Below are 17,808 nucleotides of genomic sequence, written 5' to 3'. Positions count from 1 at the left end.
AACGATGATCTAACGTGCTTGCAACGGGCACAAGAATCACATAGAGTTTCTTGATCGAATTTGATTGATGGAAGTCCTTCAACCAGATCCCATTTCTTTAGCTTATTCAATGTTGTTGAGTTTATGTGAGCAAATCTTTTGTGCCAAAGGCACGGATCATCTGTCGTTACTTTCATGCATGTGAATGAATTAGTAGGAATGTTATTTAGGTCAATCATATAGACATTCCTTCTACGGTGTCCTTCAAGCACAACACTACTCGTTCCTTCAATTATTATTCGACAGGAATCTGAATGGAAAACAACTTTATTTCCTTTGTCGCATAATTGAGAGATACTGAGTAAGTTGTGTTTGAGACCACTAACAAGATAAACATCACTAATTGCATGAGAAGAAGATATTCCAACTTTTCCTACACCGATGATCTTACCCTTCTTGTTATCACCAAATGTGACCTTACCTCCATCGAAGGGTTCAAGTGAAATAAATAAGTTTACATCTCCAGTCATGTGCCTTGAGCATCCACTGTCAAGGTACCATAGGTTATTTTCTTTCACCATAACCTGCAAAATAATTAGATACAGTTTTTAGGTACCCAAGCTAAGTTGGGTCCTTTGATGTTAGTCACCCTGAAAACTAGATCTTTTCTAACCCAAACCCTTTTTATGATTTTACGTTTTGGAGGCGAATGGGTTTGTTTAGAAACCGTCTTAGGTTGAGTTGTGGGTTCCTTATGTCGCGGTTTTTCAGGTTGTTTTGGAGGAGCTTTGGTTTTTACGGGCTCCTTAGGTTTTGGAGTTTGTTTAACTTTGGTATCCTTCTTTAAATTAAAGCTCATATCATAGAACCAACGATGATCATTGTTTCGTTTCTCACTAGTACTTGGTTCAGATGAGGTACAATCATTATCTTCGAAAATAGTGTCGGATGCTTTAACAAAGTTGATTCCTTTTCTTAAGTCCTGAGCATACTTGACACAATTTTCTTGGATATGTCCAGTATGACCACAGTAATTGCAAATCAAATATTCTGGTAAATTTGTATATTTTCTCCTTCTGAAGTCACGTTCGGAAGGGGTTGATTTGCATTTAGAGTGATCTCTACGACCATAGCACTCGTGCCCTAATCCCATTTTCATGTTATTGTCTGATTGCTCAGTTAGGAAATTTAGAACACGTGTGCTACCTTCCCATTTCTCATGAACCTTTCTAGCATGCAAAAGTAATTCCTTTAAGGACTCTATTTCTTTATTGCATTTAGAATGGTCTGACTCTATAACTTTGGGAGGATGAGTCTCTTCATAATTATCACGGAAGTTCTGGAACCTATCATTAAGAACCCGTACCATCTCGGTATGCGTTCTTTTAATATTTAAAAGATCAGTTTTAGATTCCTTTAATTCTTTGAGTTAGAGATTCGATCTCCTTCTTTTGATTTGAGATCATAGCCTCTCTATTCGTGGCCTTTATCTCAAGTAGCTCTTTGACTTTTCTCAATTCCAATGTTATAGCTTCACTAGCTATAACTTTGGCTTGAAGATGCTTAATGTTGAGTTTTAGGTCCGAGGTTATAGCTTCATTAGCTAAAACTTTAGACTCAAGAACCTTCTTCTCAAAGCATTTGTCGAATCAAGTTGTAGCTATATTAGCATTTGTAACTTTAGATTTGAGCTTTTTGGCCTTTGCCTTAAGGAGTTGATTCTCTTGAAGAATATCGAGAATTTGTTCTTTCAAATCTTTCAATTCCATTTCTTGTTCGTGACACTTATCAAGAGATTGCTCAAAATATTCTATTAAAGCATTCTTAGAGAGTTTCTTGACACTCTTCTTAAGTTCAAGATAGCTTACCTCTTCTTCTTCTTCTGAATCGGAATCTCCTAGGAAGAAGCAGAGGAGTCCACACTATCTTTATCATCGTCCGAGAAGAGGTCAAGACTAACGTTGCTTAAGCATAGGTTAGCAACTTCTTCTTCTTCTGATGCTTCGTCGTCCTCGGGGTCGAGATCTCCCAAAGCAAGATGCTATCATAACTTGCTTGAATTCCTTCTTGGTTTTCTCCCGTTTTGCTTTGTCTTTGATTCTCTCCCATGTGGGACAGTCCTTAATCATATGACCGGATTCTCCACACTTGAAGCATCCTCTATTAGCAAACGTGTTTTTTGTCTCTGAATTTTTCTTATTAGAGAACTTATTATTGTTGTTGAACGATTTTGCTTGCTTATTTCTGAAAATGCGTTTGTTGAACCGTTTAGCAAACAAGACCGTTTCGTCCTCTATTTCTACATCTTCTTCTTCCCTAGCAGAGGCTTGTAGAGCCATGCTCTTCTTATTACTGGACTCGGCCTCATCGTCTTCCGGGACGAGTTCATGAGCCATGAGAGCGCCAATAAGTTCTCGCATAAGGAAGGGAAGTGAGATCTCTGACTTCTTCCATAACCGTGACCTTGGGACGCCATTTCTTGGTTAGACTCCTAAGTACTTTTCTAGCAATATCCTCGGAGTTAAAGGTTTTACCAAGATTTTTTAGCTCATTGACTATAGTAGAAAATCGTGCTGACATGCTATCAAGTGATTCATTATTTTCCATTACGAAAAGTTCATATTTTTGAATCAAGCAAATCAATGCGATATTTCCTTACAGCCGATGTTCCTTTATAGGCCAACTCAAGACCATCCCATATTTCCTTGGCCGAAGTGCAAGAAGAAAAACGATCGAATTCGATCGATGTCATGCCGTTCGCAACGGGCTTATCGCTTTCGAGTTTTTCTCGACCTTCTTGTAATCGGCCTCAACATAGTCTTCTTCTTTTTTTCTCATAGGTAGTGCCTTCCGAAGATGCGACCAAAATTTTATTTGGTCCGTTCTTTATAATCGTCCAGCACTCCCAATCATGTCCTTTTATGTAATGTGTCATCATATTTTTCCAAAGTCCATAATTCTTCCCATCAAAGACGGGACACTTAAGATACTTAGAATCCATTTCACACGAGTAAGGCAAATGGAATAAAAATAAAATAAAAAGATAAAAGATAGACGGATCTAGCCTCTTTGCGGTTAGGCAATCAAGAGCACGAGGCTCTGATACCAATTGAAGAGTCTATCACACCTGAAATACTCGAGAGGGGGGGGTGAATTGAGTATTTAAAAATTATGCCTACTTTTTATTTTATATCAAGGTAATTAATTACTTAAAGTTTATTGATTAAACTTTAACTAATTAACTAATTGATTATGAACGTAATGAAATGACTGAAAAGAAAGATGCAAGGACACACGATATTTGAAGTGGTTCAGCTTCACACGTCGAAGCCTACGTCCACTATTCTCGATTAATAATTTTAGTACCTTACTCCGGATTACAAAATTATCAACCCAACTCGTATAGTTAACTCTAACTATAACTCGATTTGAATATCACTAGATATTCGATTTGACTATCTTAAGTTACTAAGAAAGCACTTGATTGTTCTTCTAAGTGTTCACACAATTGAACGAGTAAGAAACAATATGAAGTACTATAATCTTATGACGTAATCTTAAGGAAAGATAAGCAATTTGACGAGCACGACTTTTCGCAAATCTTTTCCAAAACAAAACAATAAAATAATTAAGAATTAAACTCAAATATGTTTTGCAAAGTTTGTTGTATTTCGAAAAGCTTTTTAAAATGAAGAATGATCAATTGTATTTATAGTAGAAGTGGGTACTAGGGTTTGCACGAAACCCTAGGAGCCGTGAGATAGGCGGCTAAGGAAATAAGAGATAAAACTTTATCTCTTTCCTTAATTTAATCCAAGATATTACAGTTTAGGTAAATAATATAAAAGTAAATCTTATTTGAAATCTAAAACTATATCTTTTAAGATGTTGGGATAAGTAAACAAATCAAATCATATATTATAAAGATAGGAAAGTATCTTATATAAATATAAGCTAGATTTGATTAAATAGGTTACTTAAACACAACCACCTCACACGCCCTAACGGTTTGCAGCTCACGGCTGAAACCCTAGGCCCGTGTCCATCTTGGATAAAACCTATCTCCTTGGATTAGGGTTAGATTAGATAGACTAATAAACCCTAGGTAGCATGACGACCCATAAGTCGTTTTACTAACCAATAGGAATATGCAAGTCACCAATTATAATAATCCATAATTCAATTCTACTATATACAAAAGATTTCGAAATATGTATAAAAGAATTTTATCTTTTGAAGGATGATTTTAAAACTATTAAAATCGTGCCTTTTAAAATGCTACCTAAAGTTATAGTAGAAACAGCTATAACTTTAAGTTTGGTTAGTAAAGTTATAGGTGAAATAGCTATAACTTTACTTCCCAATATTCTTATCTTAAGATACCGTCATTAGATGAAGACCTATACTAACTAATCTTCCTGGAGATCTTCAGTAAAGGATCTTCTCTTTATCTTGACCAAAAGCTCTTCATCTTGAGCTTTGTTAAAGACTTGATCTAGCCTTTTGCTTGAATGATCATCATACTTGAAACTTGTTACAGTTCCTTATGATGCCTTAAGAACTTCCAATGTTATAGCTCAAGCTGCTATAACATGACTTGAATGATGCTTCACAAATCTTCAATGTTATAGCTAAGAGAGCTATAACATTACTTGCTAAACTTGTAAACCTAAGTTAATCTAACAAAGACTAAACAAACAATTACAAGCAAGAGTATATATAAAACGAAGCACACACTTGTCATTATCAAAACTTAATCATATATCTATATGGTCCAACATGTACCATATTTTTTTATTTTTCTTTCATTCATAAAATTTTGAGAGAATTTGTAATAGAATTTTTCATATATATAACTATTATATTCACCCTAATTTTCAATTTTATTCAAAAAATAGCACCTAAATTATACATAGAAAAGTAAACTAATTGTTTCATTTTTCTTATGTTTTGTATTAATTTGTTATTATTTTTTGTGTTTCTATTAATATTGCAGGAGAATGAATTTCCAACTTTATTCAAAAAATTGGTAGGTAAGGTATAGCTAAAGAACTAAATTAATTATTTCGCTTTTTATTTTTATTATGTTTTGAATTAATTAGAATCTTATTAGTTACTTTTTTGTGTTTATATTAATATTGCGGGAGAATGAATTTTCAACTTTATTCAAAAAATTGGTAGGTAAACTATACAATGAGAACTAAATTAATTGTTGCACTTTTTATTTTTATTATGTTTTGAATTAATTAGAATTTTATTAGTTATTTTTTTATGTGTGTTTGTATTAATATTATAAGAGGATGACATACTCACATATCAATAACAATGCACGAGATTCGAAATAATGGCTATGAATCTTTACAGATTTTTTTTCTTGGTTTGGATGACTCTTTCATTTTTGTCAGTTTTTCATTTTTCTACAATGGTGTATTAGAAATATCGAATGGTAGCAAAAATCTTTAATAAGTTGTTGACATGTTGTTGCATTATTGTCCTTCACTCTTTCATACACTTTAGTCTCTTTTGTAACACTTATGTTTTATTTTTACTTTGTCAAACAGGTTACAAATCAAATTGTTTAGCCAAATTACGATACACATGTCAATTTGATCTTATCATAGTGTTATAATATGCATAAATAGTAATTAGTTAGAAAACGATTCTTATTCTCCAATTCATTGTTTCAATTCCAATGTGTAATTAGTTTTGCTCATCTTATACTAATAATAATAATTATTAGAGTTCACTTATAAAGTTTTGATCCTTACTTTACTCTCTTACTTTTTGTCCCATATCTAATCTTATATATACTACGGAGTATATTATTATAACACAAAATGTGATATTTTAAATATATGTAATCTTTCCTTGGAATTATTTGGAATAGTTGTTAAAGTTGCTCACATAAAAGTTCACGAATAGTTTCTTTGCAAGATAAACATAGGGCCAAGTACTTTAAAATGCACCAAAACGACAATAAAAACAGTATCTTCATTCAAGCAATAAAGAGGCAAAATGCAATGTTTGTTGGTGAAAAAAACTATTCATATTCTATAATCTTTAAGCTGGTCAAATCAATGGTTAAATAATAAAGAGACAATTGAAGAATCGCTAATTAAAGAGACAATTGAATAACCATTAATTGAACAGGCAATTGAAGAATCATTAGCAATTAAAACGAGAAAATTGAGAGTCATTGATTTTCTTTCTATAAAATCTCATCAAAATACCAATTCATATTGTCTTATTTGATACCAGGTTGTCGAAACCAACATTACCCGTCCTTTGAAAACAAGGGACGACAATGGAGCGCAATTTCATGTTCCAATACTTCTATGGCGTCAAGATTGTCCATAAGACCAGAAGTACCCGAAAATTCAATTTGACGGATTGTGTCCTCACTTCAAAACAACCAAGCTATTCACATTTTGGTTTGCGTACCATCCAGAATCAAAAATTTGGTGTATTAAACTTTTGTTTTAAAATACCGTTCCCCCAGTCGTGTTTATTTATTTACTTTTTTTTTTTTTTAATTATTTGTGAGTGGTTTTTTAATTAAAATTAAACAAATGATTGAGAGGGGGACTACTCCATATAAGTTATTCACAAATTAAACACTTAAACACAATCAATTATTAACGATCCCGTGATTTTCACGGGCTCCAAAACTAGTTATACTTATTAAATCCCGCTTCAAATCCCGACTACTACTCATACTAGACCTTAATATAATCAGCCCACTTATCTATATCACACGGCCCAAGGCCTTATTACTAGCTAAGTCTAATTCCCGGCTCGCTTACTTACTTTATTATTTAATTAACGTCTTATTTGTAATTATTATTAGAAATGCCATTAATTAATTATTTAAATTACATAAATTATTCTCATAATTATTATTAAATTACCGGTTATTACAGTTTTCCCTCCCTAAAATGAACTTCGTGAAGTTCGCCCATAACTACTACAACAACATCTATAAAAATCCACGCAATATACCAACATCTATAAAAGAGAGCCTTTTTTATAAAAATTAAAATAAAATAAAAGTGATCACATACCAATATACCATACCCACCACCAACTCTTTCGATCCCCAATTATCATATTTCTCAATACTCCCTCTCTCACTCCCCATATCCCTAAAACCTAGCAACTCGGCCACCACTCTCCGCTCCACCGCCACCATTGCCTAGACGCACATTCACCATCTGACATTCACCTCCCGTTGATTCCTCCTTGATATAATTGGTACAATTCATCCCTGATTTCTTTTGAATTAGTTAAAGTTTATCGGGAATCTGACTATTCAGAGCTTTACTACAACAAGTCTCTCTCTTTCTCTCGAATTGGTATTCAAATCGGAAACTCTTGTTGGGAGTTTTACTGTCTCGAACATGGCATTCAGGTCTATCTATGATTCTTCTTTTTTTAGTTAATTTAATTTTTTTTTCCGTTTTTGCGATGAATTAGTTCAAGTTGGTGTTTGTATTATTGTATTTAGTTCGATTTACAATCAGATCTATGGTTTTGAGTTCCTGTTTGACGATGATTTGATTATTTAATTTTGTATTGTGGACTGTTTTTAACTTCGTTGTTTATTTAATTTGTGATTTGATTATTTAATTTGTGATTCAGAGTATGAATTGGTAATTTTCTTTAATTTGTAAGTAATTTTCTACAAACCAATTTCTGTAAACCCTCCATTTTACAATCCCCATTTTATAATTTCCCAATTCCCCACTTCAAATAATCATCAAATAACTCATCTTTCTTCTGAATTTGATGATATAATTGACATATTATTGAAACTAAAGAATCAACCTTTAGCTGCATTGCAATGCCCTAATTTTATAACAATGATTAATTGTCTAATTGGTAGTGGTAAAAGTGTTGATTTTGCGATTGAGGAAGAGTTTGATGTATGCTTGTTACATGTTAATGTTCTGTTAAAAATGTTGGTTAGGATGAATTTAGGTAAGACGGTTCCCACGAGCTTGGTTTGTTCTGTTGAAATTGCAAGTTGTATTACAAGTTCAGAGGGAATTTCCATAATTCCATGCCCGCAATTTGGCTCCATGCGGTTAGGGAATCAATAGGGAAATATCTGGTGATAATAGAGTTCGGTTAACCGCAACGGGACCTACAGTTGCATATCTACCCTTATTTGTAGAAACTCGGAAGAATGCCAGCATGTAAAATGAAATGCAGGTCCTAAAGTCCTCGGATAGGTAGTTGTCTTTTCAAATTTGTCTGGATGGGAATGTTGGAGGGATGCACAAAATTTTTGAAGATTGCAAACACGTTATTTAGATTGGGTTGGACCGGGTCACTTTGGGTTCAGGTATGTTTTGGATGTGTTAGTAACTTAGTATTAAGTCATTTACTGGGTAAGGATCACATTTAAGCCAGTAAAATTCAGGTCAGACCAGAATGGGCCCGGTTCATTCAGGTTTTGGGTCATATTTGGGTTTGTTTGTTTGGAAATGGCTCAGGTTGGGTCATTTAGGCTGACCAGTTTGCTAGTTATAGCAATGTGTATCACTATATCCTTGCCTGTTGATGAGAAGAGTGCATTGCGGCCTTCTCAGTGCACTAGTTGCATTCATTTGCCTCTTCTGTATACTCTAATAGTGTTTTGGCCATTTCGATTGTAACCAGTGCTTACGAATTTCTACTTAATTCTCTAAGATACTTGTGTAATGTTTTAGATGGGGCCCATTGATTGAGGAGGAAACTTACAAGAACCAGCAACGTCTTTATCTCTTAGAACAGGTATTAAAATGCTAATCACCATAAGTTAAAGGGAGTGTCTAGTGATGATATTTTGCTTTATCCTCTTAACAAGAATCACTACGTCTCTTTCTTTTTTCCTGGGGAAGAAGTTCTTAACTTTACAGGAACTCTTTCAGACAATGCTATGATAAATAAGACCAAGTAGATTTGTTTTTGTGGTCTAGACCATATCTTTAGACGCTTCTAATACACTTGTTTGCAGACTGATGGGAGTGTTCCTAATACCCTCGTGATTGCCAATGTTGAAGTCGTGAAACCCAGGGTTGCTGCTTCAGAACATATATCGAAGGTATTCTTATATCATGTCAACCATCTATCATCAGTAATCGTTATGGCTCAACTGTTTCACTTTTTTATGTGGTCTTCCGTTCTTATCCTTTCAGTTTAATGAAGAGGCTCGTTCTCCCTTTGTGAGGAAGTTCAAAACGATAATACATCTTGGTGTTGTATATCTAATATTTTCCTTGCTGGTTGGCTGTATCCACATTTGCATATGCAGTCCGACAATAAGATGTCAAGTGTTTTTTAGTAACTTTGGGCTTCTCTATTGTCTCGATGTGAGGTGATTGATTCTCACTTTTCAGTTATGCCTATAACTGGAAGATATTGTAAGTGTACTGTACCAGGTGAAGCTGTGTAGCATTTTAGAACGCTAGTAAATAGATTCACACTTGTCATGTATTATACGATATCTGTTATATGATTTTTACATCCTAGCTTTTTTTATTCACCTCTTCAAAATTTAAATGAACTGGCGGGATCACTAGAAAAAATCGAGGGTAAACCAAAGAAGAGCCTTTTGATTAGAACAATAAGGAAAGCTGAAACAACTTGTCATCTTTTGAGTGTAATAACAATTGGCAAAATAGGTCTCGACTCCGACCTTGTGATGATGCATGGCATTCAAATTTAAATTCTTAATGGAGGAAAATAGGCAAGTAGGTCTGAGACTCTGACACAAGGTCAACTGTTTTGGTTTTCTTATTTTTATTGTATTATTTTGTTAAGTTCTTTAATGCACAGGTGGCTTTTATCTTCTTCATCTAGTGATGTTAACTTCAAATCTATCCTTGTCATTTATTGAATTTATAATGGGTTTAGCATTGTAGCCTTTTGCTGCGGAATTTTACTGCTAGGTCACTAGGTGTTGTATTCTAACAAATGGACTAAGTTTGTACAAATCTCTCATCTTGAACGCTACAAAAACTTAGAACGAATTATCTTGTTTTCTTCTTTTAAACTGGAATGCAATGATAAACCTTGAACTCTTCTCAATGGCTTTCTTTGCCCCATTGATTTAGCACTTTATGTTAGCTGCTATGTTGGAAAGTTTTTATAGTCATGCGTAAAATCGATCACTGAGGTTGTACAGGTAAACAGGATTAGGGAGCTCCCCCAGAACAGTAATATAGTTGCAACTCATACTGACAGTCCAGATGTAAGTGAAAATGATACCCAGTTCCAGTATTCTCATGCTTACAAATTCAATGATTCTGCTGTTCTTCATGTGATTAGAAAAATATCAATATTGTATCACGTACTGCTCCCCTTAAAAGCAGGACTGGATTAAAGAATCACACGAAAGATTTAAGCAGTCAAAATTAGGTATTCTCATGTTTACAAATTCAAGGATTAACTGCTGATTGCATGAATACTTAGGTAATTAGGTTGCATGAATGCAGCAACCTATTTGATCTGTTTTTAACTTCGTTGTATTTGTTGATTTTATGTTATGATTTGGTGAAAAATGTGATGTATTGTGTCTACTGATTTTTTAAAGCCTACTAAAAAATTTGTTGGAAAATAAGATATGGGTTGAGTTTAGAACTGATTTCTTTACTATTTTGATCTTTTTAATCTCAAATGATCTGAAGCTTTTACCGTTTGTCATGTAGGGAGAGGTCCCTTCGCAAGGGTACTTGAAGAAGGACACAGTGTGCATTGGAGTTCACTTGCCTTTTCATATTTTATTTTCTTTTAGTTTGATTTTGTTGTGCATGAACAGGTGGAATGGCCTAGCAGCTGAGATGGATTTACTACTAGGCGTGTGGTCAGCTGAGATTGCTAGGCGTCTAGAGTATTTAGGTGGTGTTTGGCCATTTAAAAGTGTTTTTGTAAATGAAAAAGCTAAAGTTTGGCCAAACACTATAAATTAGGGATATCAAAAATTACTTTTAAGAAGTCAAAAACTATTTATTGATCCCAAAAAGTAGAAGTAGATATTTTCTACTTCTCATTCTACTTTTCACAAAAGTGCCAAATAATCCAGTTGTTTTCACCTTGTGCCAAAAAACCCAATTATTTGCCCCTTTTTTATTTTGCCTCCAGAAACCCCTACCCCTTATATACAGAATAATGGTATGTTCCATCTTCTCTCTGCTACTCAATTCATTGCCTCCCTGACATACACCGATATATACCATCGAAGTACCAGGTAATGGTGTGTAAAATTATAATTTTAAACGATAATTATATAGTTTTATGTAGTTGTCGAGTGGTTACATAAAATTTTTAAATATTACTTTGTATTCAATTTTACAAATAACATGGTTAATAAGAAAAAAAAAACAAAAAAGTTGGATGTAAGTAGTTAGGCCAAACAACCAAAATTTATAAAAAGTAGTTTTTACAAAAGTTATAGCCAAACAATCAAATTTTTTCCAAAAAGTAGCTTATGAATAAACTCCTTTTTAAAAGGAAAAACTATTTTATAAAGGGTTATTTAATAACAATAATCCATCCTAAGCTCTCCCTTCCCCATTTAATCCAACCTATTAATTATCCCATATTAATCTGATCTATCCTATCATTTAACTTTTATTGATCTTGTCCCAAAATTAACCTGCTAAAACCGGTTGCCCAGCAGGTCATTACGTGGGACCTCTATTTTTTTCTTCTTCTACATTTCTCCATTACCATTCTTCAAAACTTCATCTTACTTCTTCATTTCTTCATACTCCCTCCATTCACAAAAGGAAATCTAAAATCAATAAACCATAATAATCAGTCATTTAGTCTCTCCCTCCTTCCTACCCACTCTAACCTCTCCATCAGTCCATCCTCAACCACCGTCAAACCCAAAACAACTGTCACACACATCTCCCTCTTTGCTCTCTACAACCTATCTCCGTCGCTACCACTAAACCGGCAAACACCAGATCACCACCCTCCACCACCTCGAACCTCGGATCCCACTATCCGATACCACCCCTACCACCACCCCACCACCCCGAACCTCAGATTGCACCGCCAATATCACCCCCTGCCACCACCGAACCACATACTCCCCGAATAACGTAAATCCCTTACTCCCCCTCCCCTGCCCATATGGATTATAAATACATGGATTATAAACCCGTTGATTTTGTTGGAATTTGTCATGGATTATAAGCTACAAGAACAAATTTTAATTGATTTTACAAAACCTAGAATTTGTCATGGTTTATAGGATGATAGTTCTTGGGTTTCAATTGATGTTTTCAATTAATTGAGGTGTTGATTGAAGACGAAGATGATTGTCAAATGGGCTGGATTATAGAGGTTTTATATTGAGGTTTTCAATTAATTGAAGAAGAAGAAGTTTGGTATAAGAAGAAGATTGGTAAGGTGTAAGTACGGTGGTGATTGTGTTTTTTTTTTTTTTTTTTTTTTTTTTTTTAATTAAAGAGAGGAGTAAAATGAAGGGGTGACCTGTGTAACAAGTTGCCCTTCCATGGTATCAAAATAAGTTAAATGATAGTAAAGATAAGATTAATATGGGATAATCGATAGGATGGATTAAATGGGGAAGGAGAGGCTTAGGATGGATTATTGTTATTAAATAACCTTTTTATAAAAGCAAGGCCAAACAGCACCTTAGTTAAAATCTTTTAAGTTTTAGATTGCATTTGTATTATTTTTGAATCATGTATGTTTTATTTCTATTTGATGTATGAATTTAGAATATTTATTAAAATCATTTAAGATTGTATTATGGAAGAATATATTTGAGAGTTAAATTAAAATCATTTTGTTTCGATTATTTTTTGTAAAAAAAAAAAGAGAAAAAATTCTTTTTTGCTATTTGCGGCGTTTTTTTTTGAAAAAAATGCCGCAAATAAGACTTTGATTTGCGGCATTTTTTCAAAAAAACATCGCAAATAGGCATTTATTTGCGGCGTTTTTTAAACGTCGCAAATAACTTTGCTATTTGCGGCCCCCTTATTTGCTGCTACATCAACAACGCCGCAAATGACCCCTTTTTTGGCGCCGCAAATAAATATTTTTGTACTAATGAATGACAATGGTGTAGACCAGAGTTTTTCGGCTCCTAGAACACCACAACAAAATGGAGTGGTTGAACGAATGAATAGGACTTTTGAAAGTATGGCTAGAACCATGTTGTTTAGTAAATTGCCTAAGAACTTTTGGGCCGAAGCGGTGATCACCGCTTGCTATATTCATAATCGTGTCAAGATAAGGAGTGTAATCAATAAAACACCATATGAAATTCTACGTGGGAGAAAGCCCAATATTTCATATTTTAGATGCTTTGGGAGCAAATATTTTGTTCACAACAATGGTAAAGATAACTTGGGAAAATTCGATCCACGTAGTGATGAAGCGGTTTTTATTGGCTATTCCGACCATAGCAAGGCCTATAAAGTTTACAATAAACAAACCATGTTAATTGAGGAAAGTGTCCATGTCATATTTGATGAATCTAGCATTCTTAGGCAGGTACAAAATGAGGATGAAGATGATGAATTTGAGATTGGTCTTGTGCGAAAGGACTTTGTGTTTGAGAATGAGGAAGCTCCAAACAATGACGCCCTGCAACAGACACACGAACTGTTACCTGCTGATGCAAACAAAAACTCGGGGGGAACAGTCAGTAACACTTTTACTTCCAGTTCCTCATCTCAAGCAGTAACGGACCCAACCACTGTTGCATCTACTTCCAGAACAGTAACAATGCAAGACACTGTTACTCCAGGCGTACACTCAAACCATAATGAAGAACCCTCCGCTGACCAGCAGACAACAGTCACCGAGACTATTACATCTGAGGGGGAACAAACCGCCATTGTTCCAAGAAAGTGGAAACATCAAAGCTCACATCCACTTTCAAACCTCACAAGTGATTTGAACTCTGGAATAAAAACAAGATCCTCTCTCAACAATCTAGCCTACCTCAACGAGTATTGTGCCCACAATGCCTTCCTCTCTCAAATCGAACCCTCCAATGTAACAGTGTAACACCCCCTCATACCAAGGTACCTTACCAGGACTACCCCAGCATGAAAGGTTGTTACCATCTCGGTTGTCCGAGGTTAGTATATATCAAAAGCAACAGTCCAAACACATTTATTAAAGTACGGTAATTATAAAAGTTACATAGTCTCCAAAATCTAATAAACGAATTATCCAAATGACAACAACTACCAAAACAATAACTAAGGCTCATGATGGTGTCATCTAATCCAGCGTGGTGACTCTCCCATGACTGCCCCAAGCTCAATAAATGTATCACCTGTCACAATCTGCTCACCATCCCCGAATGGATCACCGGGTTTTACAAAACAACAACACGGGGTCAGTACTACTCAATCAATATAAGACAACAAACATTACCACCAGCTGATCATCGATCTCACACAGTAACCGACTACACACCGAAGTGTGTAGCCCTGCCAGATTACCCATCGCAACAGGTAATCCTCGCCCCCGGTGAGTGACCGCAGCCCATCCACACCTAATCCAGCTCATCAACGAGCGACTAACAATCCCTGTCCCTTAATGTGCACATCCCCTCCCGTGACGGGTTCCACGGAGGGCGAACTAGGGTGTGATGCCACTCCCGCAAGTGACTCCACCACAATCACACACAGCATCACAGCTGTCACAACATCACAACCGTCACAACATAACCACACCAACACCAACACCGTCACCACAACACCCATCCTCCGATGATCAGCAGATAACAACAATTATACACAGTACAATCACAACATCTCAAATTAATTAAACAGAACTGAGTAGGGAAACCCTACCTTAGCAATCAACAGCAGTACGGAAACCGAACAATCACAAAGGCTCCTCTATGAAGTCTTCTCCTATACAATAACCATATAACACAATCACACATTGCACAATTCCCCCTATTCCCAAAATTCCATATATACAGTAACCCTAAAAGAACATAAATGACATGGGGAATGAAACTTACCGACAGTAGGATGAGAGATTACGCGCAAGGATTACGAAAATTGCACACACAAAGAGATTAGAGAATGGTTAGGGAGTGATTAGAGAGATCGTAAAATGATTAGGGTTGAAATGACGTTTTAGAAACTGACTTTGAATATAAAACAACCCCAAACACTCCCGCATCAAACCGCTGAAATATTACTCGCCAGACCGGATACTCGGTCGAGTATAGGGCATACTCGGCCGAGTATCCTCTACTCGGTCGAGTATTCATCATACTCGGCCGAGTATTCCTCGGCAGAACCCAAACAAACTACACCCTTGACACTACTCGGTCGAGTACTTAGCTTATAAAAATCCGTAGTATTACAAACAGTCGCACTGACTGATGTTGACTGGTTGATTGCAATGCAATAAGAACTCAATAAATTCAAAAGAAACGAGGTATGTCACTTGGTTCCTTGACCACCTAATCATACCATCATTGGTACTAGGTGGGTCTTTCGTAATAAGCTTGATGATTCCGGCGAAATCCTAAATAATTAAGCTAAACTAGTGGTGCAATGTTACAATCAACAAGAAGGAATTGACTATGACAAAACCTATGCACCGGTAGCTAGGCTTGAAGCCATACGATTGTTAACAGCTTTTGCGGCTCACAAAGGCATTAAGCTCTTCCAAATGGATGTCAAAACCGCTTTCTTAAATGGATATTTGGAAGAGGATGTCTTTGTAGATCAACCTCCAGGATTTTTAAACAATGATTTTCCTAAACATGTTTTCAAATTAGACAAAGCTCTTTATGGTTTAAAACAAGGACCTAGGTGTTGGTATGATAGATTGTCTAAATTTCACATTGAAAATGGTTTTAGAAGAGGTTCCATAGATAAAACATTATTTCTGAAGCAACAGTCGGACGAACTGTTAGTTGTCCAAGTATATGTTGATGACATTATATTTGGTGCAACCAATGAAGTACTCTATGCTTACTTTTCGGAACTAATGAAATCGGAGTTCGAAATGAGTATGATGGGTGAGCTAGGATTTTTCCTTGGGCTCCAAATTAAGCAATCCAAAGACGGAATCATGATCCATCAACAAAAGTATATTAAAGAGATGCTTAAGAAGTTTGGGATGACTAATGGCAACTTATTCCCCACGCCTATGATATCTAAGTCCAAATTGGATAAAGATGAGAACGGTAAGAGCATTAGTGAAAAGGTGTATCGAGGTATGATTGGATCGCTTCTCTATTTAACCGCAAGTTTCCCGACATTCTTTTTAGCGTTTGTTTATGTGCTAGATTCCAATCAAATTCGAAAGATTCTCATTTTAAAGCGGTTAAACGTATTCTTCGATATTTGATTGGAACACAAGAACTTTATTTATGGCACCCCTTACATTATCCTTTTGATCTTATAAGATATTCCGATGCGGACTATGCGGGGTGTAGTGTTGATAGAAAGAGCACTTACGGAATTGCAACGTTCTTGGGTCCTTGCCTAATCTCGTGGGGCTCAAAGAAACAAAACACGGTTGTTCTTTCAACGGCCGAAAGTGAGTACGTTAGTGCCGCACATTGTTGCTCACAACTTCTTTGGGCAAAGCAACAACTCCTTAATTTTGGCATTATTTATGACTCTGTTCCAATCATGTGTGATAATACGAGTGCAATAAATATTTCCAAAAATCCAATTCAACATTCTAAGACTAAGCACATTGAAATACGTCATCATTTCATTCGAGACCATGTAGAGAAAGGGCATGTTAAACTTATTTTTTGCAAAACCGAAGATCAAATAGCCGACATATTTACTAAACCACTTGAAAGGAAACAATTTGAGAAACTTAGGCTAGACATAATTTTTTGCAAAACCGAAGATCAAATAATTCATGAATGTGATTATATTTCTTCTCCTAAATGATTGACTAATTAGGGACATGTTAGTATCGTATTGTTCTTTCTAGTGTACTCATATCGTTTCTTGACCGTAAATCAATACCATATTTGTGAGTCGATAATCACTCAATATCATATCTAAATATATGTTTAAATTACACTCACCATATTAACATTGGATTGTTTATATTTCATTTATTTCTTGGGCCAACCACCTCACTTACCCTCTTTTATTGGGCTCACTCATTCCGTCAACCCTTACCCACTGCCACTTTCACCTCCCCATCCAACTGTCCACATTCCCTCTCCTCACCTACTCTTATAATTCACCTACCACTTTCACTATGGTAAAAACCTCCTTCAATACAAAACTCCCTGTCAAATTATCATACATGACCTCTCAAATCTCGCAACCATCCAACTCACCTAATCCCCCTTCTTCACCAACTGAAACCTCCACTGAAATGACCGGCAAATGAAAAGGGTCTTATGCTTTTCCGATTAACTCGAGCCCGGAAACGCCAATGGAAGCTGAACCTTTAGCCACTTTATCCCCCGACAAACCCATACCCACTGAAACTCCGATCTCCTCTATGATCGGTAATCGAACCCGAGGAGCAAAGAAAAAGACTATACCTTCTTCCGGATCGTCCTTCGAGACTGTCACCATTGTTGATGGTGAAAATGAAGAAGTGGATCCCTCATATCCCCCTCCTTATTCTGAGAAAGAGGTGGATCAAGGCGCTCCAGTGGTTGATGTGCCGGAAAAATTGAAACGGGGTCAGAAAAGAAAGGGAAAGGCAACAACTTCTCTCCCGAATATCGAGGAAGAAGGAGACGATGAGGAAATAAGTGTTGGAAAATAAACATCCGAACCCGAGGGTGAAGTCCCTGCATGTGCAAACTCGGGGTCACAACAGAAGTCAAGTAAAGGAAAGGGA

At 35.7% G+C, this 17,808-nt stretch overlaps 1 protein-coding gene across 4 annotated transcripts; it reads left to right on the top strand.

The window, feature by feature from the left end:
* The first annotated feature begins 7,036 nt into the window (after positions 1 to 7,036).
* LOC141600077 (WD-40 repeat-containing protein MSI4-like) lies at positions 7,037 to 12,789 on the top strand. 4 transcript variants are annotated; one of them, XR_012524114.1, is made up of 5 exons: positions 7,037 to 7,387; positions 8,691 to 8,754; positions 8,978 to 9,064; positions 9,159 to 10,860; positions 12,635 to 12,789. XR_012524114.1 is itself a non-coding variant. In XM_074420253.1 (5 exons), the coding sequence occupies exons 1-5, from the start codon at positions 7,377 to 7,379 to the stop codon at positions 12,646 to 12,648; spliced, it is 366 nt and encodes a 121-aa protein (XP_074276354.1). In that variant the 5' UTR covers positions 7,037 to 7,376; the 3' UTR covers positions 12,649 to 12,789. The 4 variants fall into 4 exon arrangements, 2 of the variants coding, with proteins under 2 accessions (XP_074276354.1, XP_074276353.1); XM_074420253.1 differs by having other exon boundaries at positions 10,671 to 10,860; XR_012524115.1 differs by lacking the exon at positions 12,635 to 12,789 and adding an exon at positions 7,957 to 8,323 and having other exon boundaries at positions 7,056 to 7,387; positions 9,159 to 9,668.
* Positions 12,790 to 17,808: the final 5,019 nt, after the last annotated feature.

The sequence above is a fragment of the Silene latifolia genome, chromosome 9 (genome assembly GCF_048544455.1).
Source record: "Silene latifolia isolate original U9 population chromosome 9, ASM4854445v1, whole genome shotgun sequence".
Taxonomy (NCBI): Eukaryota; Viridiplantae; Streptophyta; class Magnoliopsida; order Caryophyllales; family Caryophyllaceae; genus Silene; species Silene latifolia.
This window is presented reverse-complemented; position numbering and strand designations above follow the sequence as displayed.